General features: G+C 58.8%; 1 protein-coding gene across 5 annotated transcripts in view; it reads left to right on the top strand.

Moving 5' to 3' along the window:
• Positions 1 to 27,289, top strand: part of ITPR1 (inositol 1,4,5-trisphosphate receptor type 1) — a 202,376-nt gene that overhangs the window by 102,444 nt on the left and 72,643 nt on the right. For 3 of the 5 annotated variants that reach the window (XM_090284864.1, XM_090284863.1, XM_090284861.1), the window contains 11 exons: positions 109 to 246; positions 486 to 611; positions 2,681 to 2,881; positions 4,469 to 4,720; positions 6,038 to 6,163; positions 7,208 to 7,336; positions 11,052 to 11,172; positions 13,450 to 13,634; positions 17,250 to 17,398; positions 18,123 to 18,234; positions 21,316 to 21,348. In XM_090284864.1, coding sequence (XP_090140990.1) covers positions 109 to 246; positions 486 to 611; positions 2,681 to 2,881; positions 4,469 to 4,720; positions 6,038 to 6,163; positions 7,208 to 7,336; positions 11,052 to 11,172; positions 13,450 to 13,634; positions 17,250 to 17,398; positions 18,123 to 18,234; positions 21,316 to 21,348 — 1,572 coding nt within the window. The remainder of the gene's footprint in view (positions 1 to 108; positions 247 to 485; positions 612 to 2,680; positions 2,882 to 4,468; positions 4,721 to 6,037; positions 6,164 to 7,207; positions 7,337 to 11,051; positions 11,173 to 13,449; positions 13,635 to 17,249; positions 17,399 to 18,122; positions 18,235 to 21,315; positions 21,349 to 27,289) is intronic. The other 2 variants (XM_090284866.1, XM_090284865.1) reach the window with 1 other exon arrangement.

The raw sequence follows: 27,289 nt of genomic DNA, 5'->3' as shown, positions 1-27,289 counted from the left end.
GTCGGGGTGAGAGCGCCCAGGCTCTCTGGTCCTAGCGAACTCCAGGCCCACGGCGCGGTATCGCCCGCCGCGGACCTCGGCTGAGACGCCGGCCCCTCCGCCCCGCAGATCCTGGTCCGGCTCAGCAAGCTGTGCGTGCAGGAGAGCGCGTCCGTGCGCAAGAGCCGGAAGCAGCAGCAGCGGCTGCTCCGCAACATGAGCGCGCACGCCGTGGTGCTGGAGCTGCTGCAGATCCCCTACGAGAAGGTCAGGCCCGCGGCTGGGCAGGGAACCCCAGAGGCTTCCTCTTAGCGCGCACCCCGGGCCGGGCTGGCTCTGTCCCGAATGAGGCCCTTGCTCCTGCCGGAGGCGGGGGGCGGGGCGGGCGGGCCGTGGCGGGCTGACCGCCCAGGGCGAGCGGGCGCATTCGGGGTTCTCACGCAGCCGCCCCGCGACGCCCCCAGAGCCTGGCGCCAGCCCGCTGTTACCTGTCCCCTCCCGCGCAGGCCGAGGACACCAAGATGCAGGAGATAATGAGGCTGGCGCACGAGTTCCTGCAGAACTTCTGTGCCGGGAACCAGCAGAACCAGGCTCTGCTGCACAAGCACATCAACCTGTTCCTGAACCCCGGGGTGAGACGCCGCTGCTGGGGCGGAGGGGCGGGGCTGCGGGGACAGGGGCGGGGCTGCAGGGATGGAGGGCGGGGTTTCATGGATAGTGGGGCGGGGCTTCTGGGTGGGCGGGACGGGGCTTCTGGGTGGGCGGGGCGGGCGGGGCTGTCGCAGCTGCTGGGACTCAGAGCCATACGGCACCGGTTCCGGGGGGAGCGTTTGATCCACTGTCATGAGGATGTTAATCACCCCGTACTTTGGGGGGAGAGGGAAGGGGAAAGAGGGGGAGGTGGGTAAGGACAAGGTGAGATGTCATATATTTTTAATAAGATTTCTCATGTTACGTCACACTTCACCAGCAGACAGGTGCTCCGACCCCGAGCCAGGCGCAAGTCCTCTGTGTTTCCACAGCTGCAGACTAATCCGTCTGCATCGTAACTGCGTAGCAGTCCAGCTCATTAAATGCATGTTTTTAAATTAAATACGTATTTTGCAGTTTTTAAAGGAAAACGGGGGCACACTCTACATGTTGTTTTGCATTTTGCTTTGTCACTTAACACATCATGACTGTGTTTGCAAGTCAGATACGTGTGTTTTTCTCATTGACTCAAAGGCTGTGTGACAGTCCAGACAATGGCTGTGAGGGGTTTTAAAAAACCGCTCTCACACCAATGGACCATTAGGTGATGTCTAATTCTTGGTCTTGTAAGCAGCACCACAAAGGATATCCGTATACATGTACACACACACGCATGCACACACATGCCCCATTGCACACACTCATCAGTGCTGCTGGAGCGTCACGGGAAGGACTGCTGGGTCGAAGGGTAACAGTTCCTCTCTGTCATGTTCAGAGAAAGAAAAGGCCAAAGATAAAACGTTCCAAGTCCCTACCTCACACCAAACCAAAGTCTCAGTAACTCAGTAACTCTGGGTAAAAGGTAGAATACAAAGCTTCTAGGGGGCAATCTGGAAAGGGCTTGTGCGCAGTGAGGTTTTATTACACAGTATGCTAAACTCACTGGCCATAAAAGAAAATATTGGTAAGTGCAACCTCTGTAAAAATGTTCATCAGATGACACCTGAAGCGCATCCAGAGGACAGCCAGGGCACGGGGGACATCCGCCGTGCATCTGACGGGTAGTGCCTCTGTGTGCAGCATGTATAACAAACTCAGAAGTCAGTAAGGCGAACTCTGACCACCCGCTTTTTAAAGTGGGCAAAAACCTGTGAAGCGAGCCTCCGCCACAGCTCATGCCCATGTGGCCACTGAACGCAGCAGGTGCTGCGCCTGGCTAGTCGTCAGGGACAGGCACCTGCAGTGAGAGATGGCCGCAGTTGCCAAGGCGGACAGTACCGAGTGTGAGCAGGGCCAGGGAGCGGCCACAGTACAGGATGGGGGCTGTGAACATCTGAGCGCTGCGGGACGTGCCTGCTAAAGCCAAACATGTTCAGACTCTGCACCCAGCCAGCCTGCTCTTGGGCATAAACCCAATAGAGGTGTTCACGTGGCGCTGATGGGAAGACACGCACGTGAGTGTTCAGCACATTTATAGTAAGAATAGGGTCAGGACTTATTACAACCGGACACTTCCCCAGATGCCCGTCAGCAGTATAACAGATAACTACATGGTGACGTATTGAGATAAACGTCCACAGCAGTGACAAGGCACAAGCCACTGACACATGCAAGAGCCTGGGTGACAACATGGCAGATGAGATTTGGGGCAAAAGAGGCCGGACGGCAAAGAAGACCCAAGGGCCCAGAGCAGGCAGCGTGGACCTGGGGTTGCAGAAGTCCAGACAGCGGGGAAGTGTAGGCGGGCACGTCCCTCAGGGACTGTTTCCGGGCCCAGGGGCCCCCTCAGTGGTTACCCATTAGCCGAACGCTAATGGTTTGTTAATGATTCGTTTTGTTCTTGCTGTTCATGAAACATTGACTAAGGGAGAAGGTGGTGCAGACAGAGGCGAGAATTGAGAAGGACCCTCAGGGTGCAGCCGCGTCTCTCCGTGTTTGGGGTGGGCTCGCTCTTTCTCCCGTGCGCTCTGCCCGACCTCTGACCCTCTCCCTGTGCCCCTGCCCCCGCCAGATCCTGGAGGCCGTGACGATGCAGCACATTTTCATGAACAACTTCCAGCTCTGCAGCGAGATCAACGAGCGGGTGGTCCAGCACTTCGTCCACTGCATCGAGACACATGGCCGGAACGTGCAGTACATCAAGTTCCTGCAGACGATTGTCAAGGCCGAGGGGAAGTTCATTAAGAAGTGCCAGGACATCGTCATGGCGGAGGTGACAGCTCTCTCTCTGTGCGCCTCCATTGGGTGTTCCCTGGAAAGTTTAAAATCAGTTCATCTTATTCGCATGAACTGGCATGCTCTCCTGGAGCTGTACAAAGAGACAAAAGTAATTGTGTGTGTGAGAGAGAAAGAGAGGGAGAGAGGGAGAGAGAGAGCTCATTTATGAACTTAAACTGCAGATATAGGCAAGAGTCTAGTCTGATCTTTTACAGCAGTAAGTATATATCCATTTTAAGGAAATCTAGCTCAGTCTTCTGAAAGATGGAAAAAAAAAAACTCCAAGCCCAGGAATATTGGACTGAAATATAGTGGGTAGAGATGAAATGTGGACAGAGCCCCATGAGCCAGAGTAGGCTCCTTTCTGGCAGATTATACGATTTTTTCTTTAATTAGTCACCTCATCGATTAGCTAGAAAGCTCACTGCCTGAGGATTCCCGAGAAGCGGCAGGGGAGGCCAGGCCGGGCCCCTGGGTCCTCTGCCACACCCCTGCCGCTGGCTGTCCCAGACCCTGTTTGCTCTTCCAACCTTTTAAAAAATGAAAACTTAAGTAAACCTACCCACCACTTGGCTTTATAGTCCCGTCTACCGACGTGATGCCAGGGAAGGTAGCGCTGTGTGATGAAGGCTTGGCTGGAGCGCTTGGTGGCTGTGCGGATCGATTTCTCAAACCCACAGCAGGCATTTCTGTAAAATGAAGGCGCAGCGGTGTCCCTGAGGTGCAGGTTACATGAGACCTTCCCGACCCTAGCAGGGGCCGTTGACTGAAGCCTGGCACACGCCACTCACTGTCCCAGGCAGCCTCTGTGCGGTCACTTACTTCCTGGCCACCATGGCCGACGCGTTAGGGTTCGACCCGTCCTGAGCTAGATGACAGAACGGAGGCCCGGTGAGGTTCGGGGACCCCTCGGAAGTGTTTGCCATGGTGGCTGGCATGTGGCTAGAGCTCACAGAAGTGAGTTGTTACCTGTGTAAGCACCAGAGACTATTTATGTTGACGTCTGTACGTGCCCCTTAGGACCCGGGTGTTTCACGCAGTGCTGAAGTGGGTGTGTTCTTAAGGAGATTTTTAAAAAGCTGCCGTGCTGGGGCGGGGTGGGGGGGCACATTAGGAGTAGGATACCTGAGTTCTCGGTGAGTGTTGTGAGGAAGGCGAGTCTTCGTGAGAAGAGGATGATTTGGGAAGGAAGAGATGGGGCGGTGTGTGAAAGAGTCCTAACGGGGGTCCTTTTAAAGTAGAAAAAGAACATGGAAACATTTTAAAAGAGGAATCACAGCCTCACAAACTCAGGTTTGGGAATACGAGCGCAAGCTTGGGATCTCTGTTTCCGCTCGACACGTGAATGCGGGCACCCACGCTGTGGCCTCCCCGAAGAGTGTCTTAGGACCGCTGATACTCCTGTGTCTGGATTAAAAGTCACTTAATAACATACGGGAATGACACCGAGTTGCGTGTAGCCCCACAGGCGAGACGGGTTGGGAAGGGAAGAGCCGCAGGCCGTGTGTTTCTCTGCGAATGGGCAGATTCCTAATGCCGCTCTGGCCCCCGCCGCGCGCTGACCACGGCTGGCTCTCCGCAGCTGGTGAACTCGGGAGAGGACGTGCTGGTGTTCTACAACGACAGAGCCTCCTTCCAGACCCTGACCCAGATGATGCGGTCGGAGCGGGACCGGATGGACGAGAACAGCCCGCTCATGTACCACATCCACCTGGTGGAGCTCCTGGCCGTGTGCACGGAGGGCAAGAACGTCTACACCGAGATCAAGTGCAACTCCCTGCTCCCTCTGGACGACATCGTCCGCGTGGTGACCCACGAGGACTGCATCCCCGAGGTGAGCCGGCCCCCGAGGGGACGCCCCTCCCCGGTCCGTCCATGGGGCGTTGGGAGCTGGCCCGGAGGGCGCCCCGCAATTGGGGGACCTGCGTGCCGCTCCTTTTGTCGTGAGGCTTCAGGTGGCACTTTCTCGAGTGTCGATTTCGTGCAAAAGGAAGTGGAGGGAGTTTGTTTTTCCTTTTGTGTTCTTGGAAAAAGGAGAAATGGCTGCAAAGAGACCAGTCACTCAGCCTGTTGAGCAGAGAGGGTTTGATTGGAGGGGACGTCCCAGCAGTGAGTTGAGAGCGGGCTGAGGTGCGGTCCCCAGGGCTCTGAGCCCTGCCCTGTCGGCTCACCCTTTCAGACGTGCCGTGGGATCGCAGACCTAAGGGATGACTGTTACAAAGTAGTTAGCAACTACAGGTGGCCAGTGAGAGGATGCAAATAACCTGTCATTCCATTCCCCATCATCAACACGAGTCTGGTTTGGGAAGCGATCCCTTCCTGGCTGCCTTTTCCCCTGTTCCTATATTTTGAATAGGAACAATGACAGCAACAGAGTGGCTCATACAGTATGTATTTTATCCTTGTGTACTTTAAAATATATGCTCTGGCTGGTGGGGCTCAGTGGACTGAGTACTAGCCTGCAAACCAAAGGGTCGCCGGTTCGATTCCCAGTCAGGGCACATGCCTGGGTTGTGGGGCCAGGTCCCCAGTTGGGGGCAAGTGAGAGGCAGTCACACACTGATGTTTCTCTCCCTCTCTTCCTTCCTCCCTTTCTCTCTCTAGAAGTAAATAAGTAAAATCTTTAATAAAAAATTAATAAAACATTTAAAAATATATATATGCACTGTTAGTTTATATGCTAAACTAAACATTTACATATTTATGTGTAGTAATTGTAACATATTACATGTATACTATTTAGGTTGTTAGGTTAGTTTTTAGAGTTAATACAGTTGGTAAAAGTTCAAATAGCAAAAGCTATAAAGGGGTAAACTATGAAAAATCTCCTAATCTGTTCCAGAAAAATCATTTATTACCTTTTTATACATCCTTCCAGAGTTTTGCTTATAAACAAATAAAAGTAACGTATACTTTATTCTCCTGCCTCTTCTTTTTTTAAGCACAAAGATGACTTTCTAGATGTACTATTCTTTTTTTCCAACCATCCACGAAGAGGTTCCGAACTTCCAACATCAGACAAAATCAAGGAGAGGAAAGCTGGCAGGGGAAGTGGAAAGGCATCTTGGTCCGTCCTCTCGACCACGCTGCGCAGCCCTCGGCCGCCCGCATCCCGAGTCCGTTGTTCACCAAGGCCTGTTTCCTCCCCCAGGTTAAGATCGCGTACATCAACTTCCTGAATCACTGCTACGTGGACACCGAGGTGGAAATGAAGGAGATCTACACCAGCAATCACATGTGGAAACTGTTTGAGAGCTTCCTGGTCGACATCTGCAGGGTAAGGCTTTCTGGAACTACATGCGTGCGTGCGTGTATCCGTCTGTCCGTGCGTGGGCATCCCTGGGCAGACGCAGGGAAGCGATCCCGTAATTTCAACTCCCTCACGCGGGTGCAGGGAAGCAGATGTGGCTCCTACCTGTGCGGACGTCTCGCTCCTGCCTTCTGCTCTTCACTGGGAGCAGGCTGTGTTTGTCCCGCGTCAGGGCCGATGGGTCGTTGCTGGCTTCCATCTCATCCTTTGTGGATAGGTTTGTGGTTGATAACCTGGGACCTGGTGAAGTCGGATCTATACGGTTTTCTCTTCCTCGACAACATGTCTGTCCTCGGAGAGCCCCTTCCTGCCTTGAGCGCGGACGTCGGGGATTCGGCAAAGCCTCCCCGTTCCGTCGGTTGCTTTCCTGCCGAGAGTTGGGGCGGGCATCCCTTCTCCCGGTCTGATTTTGCGCCGCATTTAATGTGCCCTCTGAGCCACAAGACCGCTGACTAGCAAGACCCTGCGTGGGTTTAAGAAGCAGGTTGTGGTGGTGGAGCTGGGGGCAGGGAGGGGGCAGAGAACAACCGTGAGAGGAGTCCTGGCCATGCCCCCACAGTGCCGCCTGTCGGTCTGGGTACCACGCACGGAGGGGGGGTGGGTTGGGAGGGATGGGGCGCTGTGTGTGGCCTTGGGGACAGATGCGAGTCTCGTGACAATGTGGGTCAGGACGCCGTGGCCTGGAGCAGACTAGTGCCTGGAACTGGGGGGCTGTTTTCTTTCAGGGGAAAACCTGGGCAACCGCGGTGATGCTGCCTTTGGGGGTTCAGGTTTGCCGTGCGTGGGCCGGCACTTGGAGGAGGTGTTTTGTGAGTCCGTGACATCCAAGCTGACCCGGTTCTCTTGTTCCATGGTCTTATTTCTTTTGATCACGGGTCCCTCGCCCAGGGAGCAATCCTGGCCCACAGGCCTTGACGTGTTGTTTAAGGTTGGGGTCACAGACCCGGTCACAGGCCGCCCGGCTGCCCCGTGAGCTCAGGGGACTGTCTGAAGCGCGCTCTTGCCCGGCAGGCCTGCAACACCACCAGCGACCGGAAGCACGCGGACTCGGTCCTGGAGAAGTACGTCACCGAGATAGTCATGAGCATCGTGACCACGTTCTTCAGCTCCCCTTTCTCGGACCAGAGCACCACGCTGCAGGTGAGCGGCGTGGGCGGGGGCTGAGGGCCGGCGCGCTCCTCCCGGCCGGGCCGCTGTCTCGGGGACCTGGGATCCAGAAGCACCCGAGAGACTTCCCACAGCAGCCAGTTTTGTTGGAGGCTGCTTTCCCCTAAAATGCGTCTTCCCCCCTCTGACCAGTACCCCCCTCCCTCCCTCCCTCCAATATTAGAAAGAGAAGCAGCTCCCCATCAGGTGCTAGCGTGTTCCCCTCATTTATGAAGAACCCTGGGAATCTCCGCTTGCGCTCCGAGCGCAAGCCTGGGGCCCACCGGACGTGGCGCCGGATGGAGTGAGACGTCACAGCGGTGACTGAGCCGCTGTGCTGCTCGGCCCCAGGGCTGCCGTTCCGAGGGTCCCGGGCCAGGGTGCGGGGGTGCAGGGGGCAGCCTCACGCGATGGTTCTCGGTGCCCGGCAGTGTCAGGGCCTTGGGGGCCGGGTGGCTGGGAGCGGTTCTCGCACTTGGGAAGTTGCCTTGTTCCCTGACCGTGTCTGGGGCGGTCGCTGCGGCAGCGTTCCTGCGGTCCGTGCGTGCGTAGCCTGTGGGGTGAGGCGGGGTGGGCTCGGTCCAGTGGCCAGAAGAGAAACACAAACTGTCCTTGTCACGGGAGGCGGCGGAGGCCGTCCAGGGCCGGTGGGCATGTCGGAGGCACATTGGCTAATGGGCAAAAATTCTGAGATTGGATTTCAGGTCAGTTCTGCACGGGAGGCGTGACTGCGGTCAGTCCAGTAGTCCCTGTCCGTGTGTTAGCTCCTGCTGTAGTCCAGGACCACGGGCAGGGGTCCGTGTGTGCTTCGTGCATGAGGCAGATGGGTTAGCCCTGCTTTGCAGCAGAGTAAACCGAGACACAGAGGGGTCATTCCCGTTCTCAGCCGTGGTCCCAGCTCCTAAGCGGTTAACTGTGATCTGAGCCCGGCTCTGGGCAGCTTAGACCTGAATTGCAGAGATTCCACTGCAGCAGGCTTTCCTAGGGGCTGCGGGTAGCCTTCGGTTCCGCTCAGAAATACCAACAGACACCAGCTGGGAAGCGAAGGGTCACGCCATGAGATGCTGCCCCTAGAGTGTCTGCGCCCCTGGGGGAGTCTCTGGGGAACGGGACCCGGGTAGACGTGGAGCCCACAAGGTTGGTCATGCCTCTTATAATTAAAAGTGTCCGTCTCCGTGGCCACGCCCAGCGTCTCAGAGACTGTGAAGTGGGCTTGCAAAACCAAAATGTCAAAGCAGCGTTTGGCCCGACCACTAAGCAGGAATTGTCAGGGAAGAGTCTTCCACCTACGTGGTCTCCGACCCTAGCAAGGCCCAGATGGATGATGTGGATTTGGAATATGGAGTTCAAGTTGGGGCTTTAGGGGATTTTTTAGGGGGCAGCTTATGTGTTCCTGGGATAATTCTTGCCAGGGATGCTCTCTATCTGCTGAAAGGCGCGTGTCTGAGTTCCCCGGTCATGTCTCTGTCCCGTCCTTGCTCCCTCCCTTTCTGTCTGTCCACCTTTGCAAGGGAGGAAAATGGAGGACTTGCGTTGGGCTGCTTTGTACTGAAGTGCGCGTGAGTGTCTGGGAAGCCGTTGGAAGTGTGGGGACAGAATTTAGGAGAGTCTAGAGCAAGGCAGAGTCTAATTTCGACCCTTACTTGCCCCTTCCCAGGTGCGTGAACTTCGGCCAGTCACAGAGGCTGAGAATGTCTCTTCTTACTTGTTAGGAACGGGGTGTCCACTGTGCAGGCTATTGTGGGGGTCAGAGGTCGTGTTCATGAAACAGCCAGCGTAACGCCTGGCACAGTGGGTGCGTGATAAACAGTCCTCCCTGCTGGACGGCGCGCTACAGCGAGGAGGCCAAGCCACGTCTTCCTCGCACGGTCATCTCAGGTCCTGCTGTGCCCCTGTCCCCAGCATCATGCCTGCCTCCTGGCAGATGCTAGCGTGTTGCGTGACTCAACGGGTCCGTGAGGCGCAGGAGAGGAGAGCTGTAAAGGCCCCGTGCAAACCCCTGCTCGTTGAAGTCTCGGCCAGGACAGGAGGCGGCGGACCGGGAGGGAAGCGGGCAGGGTGCAGAAAAGCCCGGAGGAAGACCCAGGAGGGACGATGCAGGCGGGTGAGACCCAGGAGCAAACAGGGCCTCAGGAACCAGCGAGGGGAGAACTTGCGGAAGAAGGTGACGGGCAGCCGTGTCCTTTAACCCAAGAGGTCCAGGGAGCTGGTGGCCCAGGAGTGCACATCAAAACGGGTAATTAGGGGGCAGCGGCTCTGACCAGTGCACCCATCCTCTGTCCTTCCGGGGGGAGAAGAGCAGGTGCTCCAGGAAGACTCGTCTGACTGGGTCACTGTCGGCCGCCGGGGTCCCACCCTCATTCCGGCATCTGTTAGCCAGTAGGGAGGTTGACACACCATGGCTGGCTCACGTGCCGGGCTCATGGTGACAGTCCCCTGAGACAGGTACACAGCCCTGAGCCAGGCTGGCTCCCCTGGGGCCCAGGAGCTCAGGGACCGGGCATCAGGCTCCCTCGGCCAATAGCTCCGGCGCCCGGGGCTCCGGCATCTGTTGGGGACACAGCTGGCCGTCCTGCGTGGCCGTGCGCTGTGCAACAGGAAGCAACTCCCACAGAAGCACGCGCTCTGGTCCCGGAGAACGTGGCGGAAAGCGCCTGACATCAGCGCCCTGCTCTGCCACCGCCTCCTGGTGCTTCTGGGCGCTTTTTCTAGCCGGGGCTGTGGTGGGTGGCAGGAGAGGAGCGCCTCCATCAGAGGGTCCGGGCCCTGCAGGACCTCGCGGGGCACGTGTGCCCCTCCCTGGACGGCGGGCACCGCACGGGGCTTCTCAGAAGGGGTTCCGCGTGTTTATTATTAACCTGGGTTCTCCTTGTCACGGACTTCCCTTCCTCTGAGCCCTTCCAGTTGTTCTTCTTTCATTGCAGGAGCGTCTCTTGAGTTTTTGGTACTTTTTTCTTAGCTCTATGAGCTCCTGCTGTTTTTGGAGGGGCTCTGTGAGTCTCCCCCCCACCCCAGAACTGAAGACCAGAGGAGGGCCCACCACCCATGGGGACATTTGCTTCCAGGTCCAACGGGGCCGTAATCCGGGGAGCTTTGGATGGAGACCAAAGTTATAACTTCTAACTGCATTCAAAGCGCCGCCATCAGATTGAGGTAGTGGATGCTTGAGCTCTCTTATTTTAAAATGAGTGCAGATTTCATGCTGTCCTTGAGAGGAACGCATCCCGCCGCGTGGCTCCCGTGGACGTCCTCGCCCGGAGTAAGAGCTCCCATGGAATTGTTCCCACGCGTGGTGTTGGGGACAGGCCAGACAGGAAGTGTGGAGCCCTTGGGGAGGCCCACTCCCCCGGTGGTTTCTGCTGGTGAAAAGCACAGGTCCTACGCAGGATCTGATGTCCGAAGGGAACTTCGGGGTTCATCCGGACAAAGCTAAGGCTCAGGGCAGTGAAGCACAGCCCGTCAGTAACGGGACAGGAAGCCTTGATTCCGCCGCTCCTCGGGGCCCGGCGTGTTAGTGGCGCCGCCTGAGCGCATCGCCCTCGGAGGGTTCGGGCTCTTCCTCCCTGGGTGAGGCAACCTCTGGGCTCCGGCTCATTGCTGTCGCCCGTCCGCGCTCGCATGCGGGCCCGTGGGCCCAGGATACTCCGGCCCGGCCAGGGGCCACTGCCGGTCCACCGTCCCAGCTGCTCCCCACGTGCCTCTCTTCCAGACCCGCCAGCCCGTGTTCGTGCAGCTGCTGCAGGGCGTGTTCCGGGTCTACCACTGCAACTGGCTGGCGCCTGGCCAGAAGGCCTCGGTGGAGAGCTGCATCCGGGTGCTGTCGGACGTGGGTAAGGCCTCCGCGCGGGGGGGCACCTGCTGTGAGGGACGCGCCCTGTGGCCTGGCCGCGGGAAGAGCCCCCGCTGACGGGGCGCGTGCTGGAGCCACGCCCGGCACCCAGGTCCCCCTTCCCAGACCGCTGTCTCCTCCCCAGCCGAACCTCCCCAAACTAGAAGCCAGTCCCCCCAGAAAGATGGGCTTTGAAAAACAAGATTCCACGGTCAAACGTTAGGCAGCTCTTGGCAAGTCCAAGGGCCCTGGGAAGTGCCCCCCACTTATGACGCTCATGAGTGTCACCCAGTAAGCACACTTGGGCATGTGGACTCTTGTGTCCAGTCCCAAGGAGCACCCTTTCTGGACGAAAGCGCACTGCTCCCTTCAGCCTCTCGGGTAAGTGGGTCTCCATCACACCCCCCCATTCCCACCCCATGTGGCACCTCTCGCTTTGAAAGGCAGTCAGGAAAGTGACCGCGTCCTTCCCCGTGACCGAATCAGACAGTCGCTGGCCCTTCCCAGTAAATGCTATGTGAACGGACAGTCGTCCCCCTGCCGTCTGCGAAGACCAGTGTCTGTAGCAGCCCTGCGGACCCCGGGAAGGCCCCAGGAGGCAGGTGGCGTCCTTAGCGCTTGGTGGCCGTCCAGCAGGCCTAGGCTGCGCTTACAGAGGCTGGCCGCCCCGTTTCTGTTGTCCCTGCCTGACATCCTGTACTCCCGTGTGGGGGGCGGTGTGTCCCCTTGTCACCGGACGGCACCGTTTCTGAGGCAGCGGGGAGGCTCTGGGAGGTGCGCACGTGGCAGGAGCGCGCGAGCGGGCCCGGGACCGGCTCGGAGGCGGATTCCCCGCCCAGCCCTCCACTCTGCCCGCGTGTGGTCGTGCGTTGCAAAGCGGTCGGTTAAAATGTGGGCAAGTTGCCAGGTCGACCCACTCAACACTCGTTAGACAAAGGCTTTAGTGAAAGTCTTGGCGGTGACGAGAAAAGACGAGGCAAGTGGTGACCCTGAGAACACCCTGGGGTTCCCCGTCCTGAAAACTCACACTGAAGTCGCGAGTTTTCCTTGTTTAGCTTGAGAGGGTGCCCCGACCACGTGGTTTCTGGCCGAGATGAGCGTATCCCGTGCACCCTGCTTTTATCTGCATTTTGTCCCTGTTTCCCACTTCCTGTGTTAAACGGTTAGAAACTTGGCTGGCCACTGGCTCCTTTCCCAAAAGTGCATTTTTACTGGGAGCGAGGCGATGGTCTCCCAGACCCCTGTCCCGGCGCCGGCGCTGTTTGCAGTGAGGGGCAGGGGGCGAGCCCCTGGGCTCCCCTGAGGACAGGAAGCGGTTGTCTTGCTTTTTGGGGGCCGGGCGCGTTCCCCTATTGCTTGTCTCAGCGTCCCTTTTTAAATAAGCTCTCTATTTTAGAATAGTTTCAGATTTATAGGACAGTTGCCGAGGGTGGCGCAGAGAGTTCCCGCAGACCGGCCCCCCGGGGCCCAGCCGTCACCCGCAGGGCGTGCCGGGCGCGTTGGTCGGAACTCGGAAGCTGACGCTGGCCCGTTGCTGTTACCCACGCTGCAGACTTGATTCGGTTTCACCGCTTTTTCCACGAGTGTCCTTTTTCCGTCCCAGGGTCCAGTCTGGGTGACTCGTGGCCTTTAGGGGCCATGCCTCCCCTGTCTCCTCTGGTCTGTGACGCCTTCTCAAACTCCCCGTTCCTCGTGACCCTGACTGTCCTGGGACTCGGGGTGACCTGCAGAATGGCCCCCGCTGTGGGCTTGACGGGTGTTTTCCTCATGATTACACTGTAGTTACCAATTTTTAAGAGGGGAAAAGACAAGCCTACATAAAAATAGCATACACTGTTTATTATAAATGGTCTTCCATGTTGTGTTCGCTCTAACTCCATGTACTGTAGGTTGTCGTACACAGAACCAAACCCAAAAGAGTATTTTTGGGAACTAGTTCAGGAGCCAGAGAGCCCTGCTTTGATCATCCTTATAACAGGTGACCCCACTGCAGACCTTAGGAGCCATTTGGTGGCGAGACCCATTGATCTTAAACTTGCCTGCCTGTGTGACCTCAGAGCATTGTAACATCCCTCAGAACTGTCCCCCCAGAACTCAGGTTGGAAAACCTTAACCAAGAGGGAGACAGAGCTCGGGGAGCCCCTCGGGTTCATGCTCAATGTCCCACAGACTGACACATCGTGGATGTGGGGAGTCTGCCTGGTGGCAGCGGGTCCGTCTGTCTCTCGGGCCTCTCTCCTGAGAGCAGTGGGCTCACTGGCCTTCTTGTCCTGCGCAGCCAAGAGCCGGGCCATCGCCGTCCCTGTGGACCTGGACAGCCAAGTCAACAACCTCTTCCTGAAATCGCACAGCATCGTGCAGAAGACGGCCACGAGCTGGCGGCTGTCGGCCCGCAACGCGGCTCGCCGAGACTCCGTGCTGGCAGCCTCCAGAGACTACCGGAACATCATCGAGAGGCTGCAGGTAACGCCTGGCGCTGAGAGGCCGAGCCTCACCTGGCCGGAGGCGACCCGAGAGCCAGAGGAGGCCCAACGGTGGCCGTAGGCAGAGGTCAGCGTGGTGACCGGAGAGTCCCATGCCACCGGGGACGGAGGGCCAGAGGGCGAAGCTACCTGGCAAGGGAGCTGCTCCTGACCAAGTCCTGGCCTTTAGAGGCCATTTGTAGACTTGCAGGTGCCCACGAAGCACAGGGCTGTGCTCTTATCGGGAAGGAATATTTGAGGGTCGCAGAGGATGTTCCAAATATGGGCATCCGGGTTCCACTGCCTGTCCGCCTGGAGTCAGCGGAACCGGCGCAGAAACCCTGAGAGGAGCGTTCACACCAGAACGAGCCGATGGAAGTCAAGGGGTGCTGCGTACCAGCCAGCTTATGCGCTGCTGTCAGCGTGGGGCGGGGAGTCGCGGGCGGGGTGCATGGTTAGCACTTAAACAGCCACCTTAGCGTCTTCGTTAACAAGCTCTGCAGGTGGCTCTCTCAGAGGCACAGATCCTGGGAGGGAGCTCGGTGCAGAGGCTCAGCGCGGGGCCACAGGCCCGTGTGCCGATCGATCCTGGCTCCGCGGCGGGCCAGCAGTGAGCCTTCGGGAAGTGACCCCTCTGTGCACGGGGTCCTGCTTTGTACAGTGGGATAGTAACAGCGCTCCCCGCGCGGGGGTCGATGGGAGGGCTAAAGAGAGCTGGTGACAAGCCAGTGGTCTGCACCCGCAGGACAAGTCACAGCAGGGACCTCAGCGCCACTGCAGGCCGACTGCACGCAGGAGCCGTGTCCTGCTCAGGGCCTTGCCTGAGGGGTGCGGTCAGGTGGTGGCTGTGGCTGGGCTCATCCTGAGGCCTCGCTCAGAGTGTGGCGGTCGGCACTGGGCGTCGGCAGGGGCCGCCTCCGCTGGAGGTGCTGACGGAGACGCCCCCACGCCGCCTCCCCGCCTGCTCTGGGCTCCGCACAGCATGGCGGCCGGGTGCCAAGCGGGGTGTCTCAGAGAAACAGGTGAAGAAGCTGTATTCCCTTTAGGCTTTAGCTTCCGAAGTCACGTAACATGACTTCTGTCCTGCGCCGTTAGTTGAGAGCGTCACAAAAGCCCACCGAGGGTCAAGGAGAGGGACCTGGGCCACCATTCGTGGAGCTGATGTCACTGACCCGTACTTAGAAGAGTGGGAGCTAAGAAACGTCGTGGTGGCCGTCCCGGGAGGGTAGGGTGTTCGTGGAGCACAGAACCGCGCCTGCCGGCGTGAGCGCACGGTCAGTCAGTGCTGCCGTTACAGTTCCTGTCCCAGTGTCACTGGCATCACTGCTGAATGCAGCCATTGCTGTCACCCGATGAAACGTGGTCTCTGTGAGGTTACGTTACTTACGAGAAGAGGAAGCGTTTCCGGCTTCATTCCTCAGCCCCTCTGGGCGCCGGGGATGCAGTGGAGTGAGACCAGACGCGACCTTGGTGCTCACGGGGCTCGGGTTTGGGACGGGAGACAGACCCCCGCCAGCAAAGCGGACAGATGGAAGTAGATGACGAGAGGGACTCAGGCCGCGGGGAGGGGACTCGTGTCCCCAGAGAGCCTGATGAGGAGCCTGGTCGCCTGGGGTTGGGATGCTGACCTGGGAGACCTGGCTGAGGAAGTTATACTTGAGCCAAAATCAGGGAAGCGCAGGACTTACTTAAAGAAAAAAATCAAAGGGAGAGAAGCAGAAACGTAACGACGATCATGCAGGAGAGAGGAAGGCACATCCGAAGACCAGAGGAGGGTCAGTGACCGGAGCCCTGAGCTGGGGAGGCGGGCCGGGCTCCGCGCCCTGGGCCGGCCCCGGGTGTTACAGGTGATGCGGCCCCAGTGGGGGGCTTCCTGACCCCCCCGAGCTTCTAGAAGGAGAGGGGTTACTGTAGGCGCACAGCAGTACAGACGCTCGGTACTTTCTTACCTGCGGCCAGACGCGCCGGTTCCCTGTGCCCTTCTTAGAGTTGTCATGCGTGTATGTCCTTGGAGAGTAAAATAACACACGGAAGGACAGACGGTGGCTTGTTATAAAGACGTGGCCAATGGCAGCAGGGTCCTCACTACCTAACGAGTTATGGTCTGAGTGGCCCAGGGTTACGAGATCACCGGGACAGCGACAGCGGAAGTTGTCGTGAGGTAGAACTTCCACCTGCAGGCTGAGCACGTCTGCAGTTAATCCCGTTCAGGCAGCCCCGCCCCCGACACGCGCGCCCTGCCCTGCTCACCGCTTTGCCGTCCCTGTGGTCTCTCCAGTTGTCGAATGTTTCACATTTGACGTACGACGCCAGGCGGCTGCAACGTAACGTTCAAACCGTGCAAAAGATGCAGGATTTCCTGCGTGGGATGGGGAAGAGCCACTTCAGTCCCATCAAATGCAGTAGTCAGACCAAGATTCGTGAGCTCGGGCCGTGGCTCTCCAAGAGGAGTAAATGAGGTGCTTTCAGAGAGGAGCCTGTGGGGAAATGGAGGAAACCCTCAGAGTTTCGCAACAATGACCCTTTTATTGCCTGTGCTCTGAAAGTCAGGACGAAGTAAGGGCGTCGCAGCGGGTTCCGACGATCTAGTTGGGAAAATCCCGCCCCCACCCCCGAAGAAATATTTTGGTTAATTCATGCATTATAAATTTTGTTAAGCATACAGTAAAGTAAAATTATTTCACATGCTTTAGATTTATTTCCTGGATAAGAGATCAATCAGTTCTCCGTTGGCCTCTGCCTGAGACATTCGGGCCCCCGGCCAGGGTGAACACAGTGTCAGTGGCCCCTTCCACGCAGACCGCCCTGCGTAGCGGTCCCTCCTGTACTGCCCAACGCACTGTGTTCTGCCCGACTGAGCCAGGGCGTCCCGAGTGAGGGTCCCCATGACCAGACTCTGCAGTCAACAGGGGCATCTTTTGGAGATAATTTCTCATCTGTTCCCCGCCATTTGCCTTTACATGGTGTGTGTGGTGCTGGTTTTGCTGCTCCTTCACCTGCTCTGTGTTCCGTTCCTACAGCTGTGTGTTTTGCGTTTGAAGACCATCATGCTATCAGGGTACATGTGTTTAGCGTGTTGATCCAGCATGTCCATTCACTTGTGTTCTCATGTTTATATGGCTTTTCAGTACATGACTCATTCGCGCCCGTGGACAGCACCCTGACGGTGCTCACAGGGCCCATCCGTGGGAGGCAGTCAGCCCCTCGTGTGACCCGCCCCCGCCCAGCGGCGCTGTCCTCGCAGGGGTCGGTGCACACCTCCAGGGGTTGACGTGGCTTATCAGCGTTGGGTCGGAGAGCCCCTACTGTCGTTGGACCGTGTTTCCCACGTGGGCAGTACGTCCTCTATTCAAAGACGCAGAACAACCCCTTGAGTAGCACAAAGACCGTCCTGAAAGCAGGGCTGGTGGGAATGTCGACTGTGTCGACTCCGTGTCTGCGTCGGGGCTAATGCTGCGGGTAACCCCTGCGCCACGGCTGCCGATGGGCGTTGGGCGCCCCCGGGCCTCCGGGTCCCCTGGCCCAGCCCCGTCCAAGGCCGTGTTTTAGGTGCCAGCCGAGCGCTGGCCGCCCCCCGCCCCCCACCGGCCGCTCACCGAGGCTGTGCTCCCCACAGGACATCGTCTCGGCGCTGGAGGACCGGCTGCGGCCCCTGGTGCAGGCCGAGCTCTCTGTGCTGGTGGACGTGCTGCACCGGCCTGAGCTGCTCTTCCCGGAGAACACGGACGCCCGGAGGAAGTGCGAGAGCGGCGGCTTCATTTGCAAGTACGTGGCCTCGGCCGCGCGTTCCTGCACTGGGCGGGCGCGGGCCGGGCGCGGCTCTGCCTCCCCCGGAGAGTGGGTCACGCGGCTGGGGTGAGGCTGTATTCTGATCACACGCGCGCGGCAGGCGGCAGCCGCTCAGCAGTCCCGACAGCTGCCCGTGGGTGCGACAGGGTCCTACACACGTCTCGGCCCTTCCGCCCTCCGTGTGCTCACCGTCTCCCCGAAACCTTTAGCTGCTCCGTGCCTGCCTTGGCGCGGAATCCAAGGAGCAGCGCTGTCTCTCCATTTGACTTCCACCCAAAGGCAGTTGTTGGCTGGACTTGACCGTGCGCCCTGCCCCCGTTTCCCTTTCTGGGCCCCCCGAAGTGTGGGGGAGGGAGCCGTGCGCGCAGCTTGGGGCCCCGCTGGCGTCCCTCTGCCGCGTGGCCCACAGGTGTGCGTGGACCTTCCTCTGCCGCCCTTCTCCCTGCAGCCCCTCCCCGGGCGGCCCACTGCGGCCCAGCAGGCGTGTTTGCTGCCCCCGACCAGCAGGTGTCGCCATTGGGACGCGGTCGCTAACGGGGCTCTCGGGGCAGACGGGCCCCAGGAGTCCAGATCAGTGTCTGTCCTAAGTGTGTGTTCGTCCCCTGACAGTCCCAGCAAGCTGCTGGTGACGTGTCCTTTTCACCTGGAGACGGTGGCGGGGCTGTAACGTATGGCCCCCCCGCCCCCGCCCCCAACTCAGGCTGATAAAGCACACGAAGCAGCTGCTGGAGGAGAACGAGGAGAAGCTCTGCATCAAGGTCCTGCAGACGCTCCGGGAGATGATGACCAAGGACAGAGGCTACGGGGAAAAGGTACGGGGTCCTGCCTCGCGGGAGCCGGCGGGGCCGCCAAGCTGAGGTGGACGCGACGGCAGAAGCCCCGCTGAGCGAGGACGTTCTGTAAAGCCGTTTGCTCCGGCCCCTAACACACGCTGAGTGTAGTCATGGTCCCTCGGCGGTGGCCGCGTCACCTGCGGTCAGAGGGGCAGCAACGCGAGGTGCTCCATGCACCTCCGTTCCCCCCGAGAAGGCCAGTGCCTCTTCTGCGCGAGGGGCGAGCTGCTGGTGCAGGTCCCCCTGGGCCACCCCAGGGGGCTCGCATCCTCGTCCCACTGAGGCACCACACAGTGCTTCTCGTGCGCTGAGATGCTCCCTCCAGTTCTCACTGGGATTCGGGCAGATACCCATGTCCCCCTTCTGCTGGAGACTGTGACGCAGACGCTCCCTGGGATGGGACACTGCCGAGCACGTGCAGTGAGCAGGTGCGCGGAGAACATGCCCACGCCCCCCTGGACACGTGGGCCCACGTGGAAGTCCCCCGTTCTCACGGGCAGGCAGCCACGGTCACGGTTGTGTCCCGGCCCCTTTTAGTGACATCTCCTCAGCAGGTGCCATCGACAGATTAGGACTCCTAGCAGCTCCCGTGTTCAGCGCCAGGGGGAAGGTGTGGCCGTGAGAGCACAGCCTGCCTCGTCAGACAGTGCAGGGGGGCCCGTCTGCGGGGAGCTCGCCCTCGGACCTGAGCGGTGACCGTCCTGGCTAGGACAGCAACTCGCCGTGCGAGTTAGAAGATGAGTAACTGCTGACTAATTAGGAAACAAGCATCTGTCACGCAGTAGGGATTTTGAGGAGACGTCTGCCACAAAAGAGTTAATAAATATAAAAAAATAAAAGCAAAGAACCAGGGCGCAAGGGACAGAAATGGCGAGGCAGCCTGTTCCCCAAACCCCTGCAGGAAGGAGAAGCTAATAGTAGCGGAGAGCACGCTGGATGGGTAAATAATGACCATTTACTCCACAAGAGCTTTATTTCTCTTAGAGAGGGTTTTAGAAATGTTTTTAAACCATGATTCTAGTTACAGGAACTCACTCCCCGTGGTAAGGTAGACGCCGCAGAAGGGGCCTTCGTGAGCTGTGAATATCTGCCCCTTTGGGACGTAGTTGATTTTCAAGTGTGGAGACCCCAGTTTTCTCTTCGTTGGAATATCTGTTCCTTTCATAACTGAGGTTCTTAGAGTCACCTGGGTGTCTGCCTCCGGTGGCTGTTACCGTCGGGACCGTACATTCACTCCCTGAAGGTTTCTGTCCATCCCGCGAAGGGAGACGCACCGGGGACGGGACGCGTCTGCTGCTGGGCGGGCAGCGGCGCCAGGGCCTCTGGGGCCCCGTGGAAGGCTGGCCTCCTGGCCGCCTTCCCTGCCCGTTTGGTGTCCCCGGGAGAACGTCGTCACAGCCCTGAGGCGCGTGGAGGGCGGCAGAGCCCCAGGCGTCAGCGGGCGGAAGGAGGAGGCCCCAGGGAAGAGTCCGCGACCAGAATCCAGAGGAGAGTGGTAGGCTCCGGTCCCGACCCCTGCTCAGCTAGCGAAGGAGTCGCACACCCAGGCAGAGGGAGGCTCGGAGGCAAGGTGACATTTCTTTCCAGTCTCGTTGGGGCCACTGTCCCCCTCACAAAAGCGGAAATGCCATAGAGGACTATGGGAAATGCCACCAGAGACAGTCTAGAAACCTGTTAGCCTGGGACATTCCAGAATCCCACACTGGTTGGGGACATCCCAGAATCTTCTAAAATCCTCTGTTACTCAGGGACATTCTAGAATCGTCTAGAATCCCACCTCAGGCAGGAACATTCTAGAATCCCGTGTTGGTCGGCAGCTCCAGTTCCGACAGCACACGTGGGCAGCGCTCCTGGCCCTCTGCCTGGGCTGCTGGAAAATCCTGTTTCCCACTCACATTAACTGACCTTTGGAGGGGGGCGGGGGGGGACATTACCTCCTGTTTCTCCCGACCCGATAGTGGGCATTCCCTTGGCCTCGTTTCACCGAGGCTTTTAAAAATGGCTTTGATGGTTTCCCAGCTGTCCCTGCTGGACTAAACATGACATTCAGGGCAGGCCAGATCATCCCTGGGCCCGGGGGCAGGGGCCGGGCCGGAGCCACCGAGCCGCCCTCTCTCAGGCAGGCCCACTGGGGTGGTCCCGACAAGGTGACTCAGACATGGTGCTGAGGACACAGGGCACGTGCGGAGGCCGTCCCCTCTTCCTGGCCCGGGTCTCCTGCCGGTTGTCTCTGCAGGGGAACTTGTCCTGTGCCCGAGCCGTCTTGGTGGGCTCCGGCAGCGCCTCGTCCAGCCGTCCAGCACCGGGGTCCCCGGCTCCCAGGGCCATGGCCTCGCCTGCCTCCCCAGCTGGTGTCCCCGTGACTGTGGGCTGAGCCGTAACCCTTAAGGACAAGGAGGCTTAGGTCCCTTTGCTCATCCCTACGTATTCATTCAATGCTTAGGATTTAGTCACACTCATAGATGAAAGCTAAACTCACTCCTTATTCTGTTCAGAAACACGAGTGTGCTTGTGACCCGCTCAGGGCAATGGATCGGTGCTGTGCAAACCCGCGTTGTTCACGGCTCACCGGGACTGATCTGTCACTTGCCAAAACTGATTCTGATTTATCCCAACAGCAGTCAGGCCCCAGACCCCCCACTGAGCGGTAAAACGCGCCTAAGAGGGCGTTTCTCCTTGCTGAGTGGACCTGAGCCTAGCTGTTCTCCCACCCTCTTCTGAAGGAGCGCGGTTCTCGCCCGGGGACAGCCCCTGCCCGCAGCGCTGTTCCGAGTCACGTGCACGCAGGGCGGGAGGGGCGGTGCCGGGCTCTCCGTTAAGTTACCTGCGAGGTTTGGCACCTGCCGTGGGGTCGGACGGCAGCAGCCGCCCGCCCGCGTGTTCCCGAGCAGGGCACGCCAGAGCAGGTGTCCCCGGGAGGCACACGAGTGTCCAGGACGCCGTCTAACCAGGCTTCACGTGACTGCATCGGCAACGGGACGCGTGGACAGGGCTCTAACACAGCCGCTGTGTTTCCTTTCCTAACGCTTCTCTCTCTCTCTCCCTTTTCTTCTCTTCCAGCCCATTTCCATTGATGAGATGGATAACGCTGAGGTCCTAATTTTATTCTTCTCTGTGTCCTGTGGTGCTGTTTCCATGACCCATTCCCACTCCACCCTGTGGTCCGTCCCAGTCCCTGCCGCGGCCACTGTCTCTCTGTGTGAATGCGTCCCGTCCCTCGTGTCTGTGTTGTTAGCCTGTCCCCTCAGTTTGTTTGCCATGTGTCCCCAGAGACCCCCTCTGAGTTGAGACAGGATTTCATTCCCTGTCTGGAATCAGCACTGAGTTTGGGGGTGGAGTTGGCCTTTCATCTGCCTGACACTCAGCACTGACACCATCCCAAAGAGCTGTCCTTCTCCCTGTGAAGCATCAGATGCAAAAGGTAGTAACTGCATTGGTCCAGGGGGAAAGGATTGTTGAAAACCACCGCCCCGAGTGTCTGTGTCGGCGCGCGCTGAGCGTGAGGCAGGGTCACGTTAGATTTTGCTTGCCAGGGTGCGAATCTGGGTGCTCATTGAGCTGCGGACTTGCCGCGGCAGGAAACGCGCAACCCCCGGGGCTTCTCTCCAGGAGCTCTGCCCGGGGACGGGGAAGTGGACGTGTTCCCTGCGTTGGCCTCCACGCTGAGCCCACACTTGGGTATGAAATTAGCTTCGCTTACCGAAATCTCCCCGGAGACTGATGGATGCATAGTCCTGTGGTTTGGGCTTTCGAGGCCTCTTAAATATTTTCTGTTTTGTGAGTTTTTTTTCACGGTTTCTTGCTGTGTTTTTTGGATCTGATACCTGCGTGGTATATGGTACTAGAAAAGATTAATTTGGGGCATTCATGTATATAACTGGGAGAGTTTCATCGCTTGGCAAATCAAGCACACCAGAAGGAAGTTTTGACTTTCAAAGAGCACCTTTTTGGTCTGCCTCTGTAGATGCCTGTTTCTTCTTTTGGCAGACGGACCGTGCTTTACTTTGGGGGGGATGCCGCTGCCCTAACGTCTGCCACCACCGTTTCAGAAGTGCTAAGGGGTGGCGTGTATGCACCCAGGGAGAGGTTGCGCCCCAGACTGAAAACCGAAAGCAACGTGCGCGGCTGTGCCTTTGGTTCAGGTCCCCAGGAACGGAGCTCAGAGAGGCCTAGGGACGCGGCTCCGCTCCCACAGCCGGCTCCTCCGGGGACTTCTCCTCACGTTGGTCGGACGGGAACAGGCGAGCAGGCCGTGCCCTCGGGGACCTCGGGGACAGGTGGAAGAGGAGCCGCCCAGAAGGCTGTGCAGCGGCCGAGCCGGCCACCCCAGCAGTGGCGCTTTCTGACGCTGCCTGCTAGCTTCCCCCCGGGCCGGGCGCCAGAAGACCGTCTGAGGCGGAACGGGCCTGCCGGCACCTGCGGCGCTCTGCCCTTGACCTCAGCTGTAGATGCCTCGCTGGTTCGAGCTCTTCCTCTGGACCGTGGAGGGCGAGGTCTGTTTGCTTAAATCCGCGTGCAGTCGGGAAAGGCAAGCCTCCCGCATCGGAGGCTGCGGAGTTATTAATATTCCGTCTGGCAGCGTCGTCATCAGTTGATGCGTTCACTTGCTCAAGAGAGATCCTGGGCCTCCTGGCTGGGAGTTCGCTGCTTGCGTGTGGAAAGAGCCCACAGTGGGAGCAGGTGTGTTTATAATTATACTCTAGGAAACAGAGCACTGTCTGTTTATGAAAGAAGAATGTTCTGGCAGCTACTTGGATTCTTTGAAAATTCCCTGAGGAAGCAGCTGTGGATCCCTTCTCCCTCGTTACCCGTGGCAACCATCAGAGCCCGGGGACACGCAGTCTGTCCCCAGCCCCCAGGCGGCCCGATTGGCCTTTACCGTCCGCGGCGTCCCGGAAGCTCCCGCGGTTTCTCCCCCACCGCACCTCTGTCGGGCGTGCACGGGAGGGGACCCGCAGCCCACAGCTGGGGCCCTGCGGAAGCTTAAGGAGGGTTCGCACCGGCTCACCCCAAGATTGCAAACCAGCGTTCCGCTTCTGAGGGGCCTGGGGACCTGCCCCGGAGACTGTCAGGCACATCCTGTGACCTTGTCATCCCCCGACGGGGGAAGGCACCGCCCTGGCATGCTGCAGGCCAGCTGGGCACCTCGGGAGAGGAGACGTGCCGCAAATGACTCAGAGAGACGCACAGTGCCTCTGAGTCTTGGGGTGACGTGAGAGCCGGGTCACGGAGTCCCTGCAAGAGAAGTGCGTGGTGTGGGGCCGCCCCAGCTGTTTCCCGAAGAAAGCCTTACTGAAAGCCAGGAAGAGGAGGTCGCCCTTCCTCCCTTCCTTCCTTCCTCCCTTCCTTCCTTCAGCAAATAAAGAGGTGGGGTCCCCACCCTCACCCCCCGGCTTTGCCTTCTCGGGAGCTGGGAAGGCACATGGGGGAGATAGAGACGCTGCTCGCAGCCATGACCCCGCTCATTCCAAGGTGCCCAGCCCGACGAGCCGTGACAGCTGTAGCCGCACAAACCAAGACACGAGTGTTCTCGTCGGCCCCGCGAAGCTCCCTCGCTTCCCACTGAGCTCCCACGCACGGCGGGGGCTGAAGACCGGCATCGGCGTGGCTGACGCCCAAGTGCCTGTCCTGCTCCAGACACAGCGCGGGGGGCTTGGGTAGCGAGCGGGATGCCCTTCAGGGGTACGGATGGTGGTGCAGATCCGTGTCAAAGGAAAGCCGTCAGCCCTGAGAAGTGCAGACAGGAGAGAGACGTGGGGTCACGAGGACTGGCCGTCGGGGGACTTCTAAGCAGGGAGGTCAGGTGACCCGCGAGCCGCTTTTCTGAACTCCAAGGAGCGGCACTGACCGAAGGGAAGACTGACGACACGCGCCATCTTCAGGCCAAGGCGGGGCCGAAGGGGAACCCGCCTCCTCCCCTCGGGGGGTCTTTGGGGAGGGTCTGGGCTTAGGACACGTGGGCGGCGGCTCCGTGGCCAGGCTGCACGCACACGTTTTGAGATGGGGCCCCCGCTGAGTCCCTGTCACCTGGAACCATGAACCTGCCAGAGTCCCTGTAGCCAACTCGCCTTCCTGCTCCGCCACGGAACAGCTTGGTGGGCGCCCCCCCCCCCCCGCCCCCACACGTTGAGGGCGGCTGCAGCCGGCTTCTGCCACCGCGGCTGCTTCTGCCAGCACCAGCGCCGCTGGCAGGGACCTGCTGCAGACGCACGGGGAGCGAGAGCGGCGCAGGATCGCTGAGGCTCACCTTCAGGGGGCGTTCTCAGGACGCCCAAGCCCGGTGGCCGTGCCCTATTTCCTGACAGTGCCGGGCTGGGCGGGCCACCTGCCAGCACTTGGGCGGCAGTTACATAAGAGTGTCTTTTTTTTCCTGGAATTTGGGCTCACTGCTGAGTGTGACCTTCAACAGCAACTGCCAGGAACTGCAGCGAGGCTGTCGGCTGCCGGCCGCGGCCGCCCTGGGCAGGCAGCTGGGCTCGCGCTCCCGCCTCCCTCCCGTGTCCGGGGCCGAGATGATTCCGTAATGACTGCAGCTGTGGGATTTGGTCAAGTGAGAGGGCGTTCTTTAAAAACGAGTGTCACTCTTGAGTGTGATGAACTTGCTCTGTAAGTCGCAGGTGAAACTGAATAACGTTTGCTGCTGCTTTTGTTTCTAAAAGCAGGCGTCCGTAGGAAAGGGTAGTGCGGAGATTGGTTGCTCTGCCTCAAGGCTGGGGAACTTCTGTGTTGGCTCAGCTTTCTTTCAAGGGCTCTGTGCTCCTGGCGTGGGCGTTCAAAGGCCGTGCAGGACAGGGCCCGGCGCACCAGCGTGCAAGCCCACGCCGTGGGGGCCTGTCTCCCTGCTGTGTCCCAGGTGGCGCGAGGGCGAGGAGGAGCTGAAGACCGATTCGGGGACTCAGGGACGATACGTTCCCTTTGCTGTGCTGGTCACTGGGACTATAAGACACTTCCGTTTCTTGAACTGCATTCCCCTTCTGCTGAGGTGGTCCGTGGCCGGAGACATTTTATTTTGAAAATTCTAGAAGGCCCGACGTGGTAGAGGAGCTCAGGTTGAAGGCAGTAGAAAACTAAGTTATTTACTTGTTTTTGTTGGCCTGTATATGGTGGTGTTGGGTAGATGGACGGATGGACGGATGGATGGTGGAGGGAGGGATGGTGGGATGCATAGAGTTTGATTTTGCCAACCTCGTCTAAAAGCACTGGGAAGACTTCAAGATCAAAGGAAAGCAGTGACGACCCAACAGAGGACAGGAGTTGGCTTCCAGGTTCAAACCCTGGCGCCATCTGATGGCTGCCAGTCACCTGTTGCTAGGAGAGGTGTCGGCACCCTGTGGTGGCCTAAGGCGGGAGAAGACAGGGCTTGTGACATTCAGACACTCGCATTTTCTCAGAATGTCCTCCCTTCACGTGTAGTCATTGAGAAATGACCTTTCCTGTAAAAAAAAAAAAAAAAAAAAAAATTCAAGTTCAGTTTTAAAAAAAATATGCTGAGAAAGTCCATTCATTTACTAAACATTATCTTTTGCTTTGGGTATGACGTAGTGTATTTATGTAGCTATTTCTGGTTTGAACATAGCTTATTATGATTCAATTTTTCGAAATTGTGACTTCCTGGCATAAAATGACTTTGTCCTCAAGGAAACATGGCAGAAGTCCTCTAGGAGGACGTGCTCGTGAAGGCTGTCGGTTTGGTTGGTTGGTTTGTTTACCAAGTTAAACGCCAGGGTCGTCTGGCCTTTCCCGTGCCAGCAGTCGTCGCAATGGGCCCTCGAGAACGTGCCTGGTAGGTGTTCTGACATGAAGTTTACTGAAAACGCACCAGGCGTTACGTGAGGCCTTAGCAGGAAGGAATCCTGATGAAGCTCTGCTCCGGGCCCTTGAACCGCAGGTCAGGAGGGGAAGCCCAGAGCCCGCGGCCGGCTCCAGGCTGCCCGAGCCCGTCACAGCTCCTGTCCGGTGCTCCCGCGTCCCCGCTCTGTTCCGTGACAGGATGGCATGGAAACGCGGGTCCTTGTGTTTGGTGGTCGCCGCAGCTGCAAGTACCCCGCCCTCTGTGGTCAGCCTCCTTCATGACGTGGCCGAGGGAAAAGGACCATTCATGAAATGTACTGTTGGTTTTCAACAGTGAATGGATTTAAAAACCAGCCTGACCGCAGGTCGGGGAGGCACACGCGTGTCAGTACAATCATAAAACCTGTCCGGAACCACTGCCCTCTGCGTGACTGGGAAGAGCTCTGTGGACCACCAGAGAAGAAGTCAAGACACCCCTTGGCACGCACGCATCTCAGACCAGACGGGGAAGAGGAGACACGGCAGCCCTTCCATCTTCTCCGTCTCCTTGAGCTTCAGTTTCAATTGGTGGGGGCTGGAGGGCAGCTCTGTGGCCCCTGCAGGGAACCCCGGCCTGGAACCCTTCTGTCCGGCGTGGAGGGTGGTGGGCGGGGACGTGGCTGGTGCAGACCGCAGAAGAGGATGCTTCCCTGCCTCCGCCCGGCCTGGGCAGCACTCTCAGTCCGCCCTGCCTAGGGGTCATTCTGCGCTAAGGGCAGAGGGCACAAACGTTTGCACAGCACCTAAGGGGAGAGTTCAGGTGCGTCCTGGGATCGGGATAGTATTCCTGTTGGGTCTCCCGTTCTGTCTGTCAGACTCCCATCCTTCCGGCCAGCCCGGGCCTCCCCGCCCCCACAGAACGCTGAGCTCCCCGGAGGGGAATTTTCTCCCTGAGACTGGAGGGCTGCGCTCCCCTCTGAAAGGTCTTCTGTCCAGAAGTGAGTGCGCCCCTGCCTCCGCCCAGGCAGGGTGGTCCTCCGTGGACGAGCTGCCGCTCTGAGCTCACAGAATTCGCTGTATCTTGGCTTCACCTGCGCTCTCGAGAGCAGGAAGAACACAGAAATCCTCGGGTTACATAGTGAGTCTGACGTGAAGCATGTTGTTCCCACATGGGGACCAGACCAGCAGTGGGGGGTTGAGTTGGATGGACCGCGGGTCTGTCCCTCGTGCCCCTCATGCTTCCAGCCCCTGCCTGGCTCACCGC

Source organism: Furipterus horrens, unplaced genomic scaffold, assembly GCF_987537825.1.
Source record: "Furipterus horrens unplaced genomic scaffold, mFurHor1.1.pri manual_scaffold_7, whole genome shotgun sequence".
NCBI classification, from domain to species: Eukaryota; Metazoa; Chordata; class Mammalia; order Chiroptera; family Furipteridae; genus Furipterus; species Furipterus horrens.
Note: the sequence above shows the minus strand (reverse complement) of the source record. Positions and strands in the feature narration are given on the sequence as shown.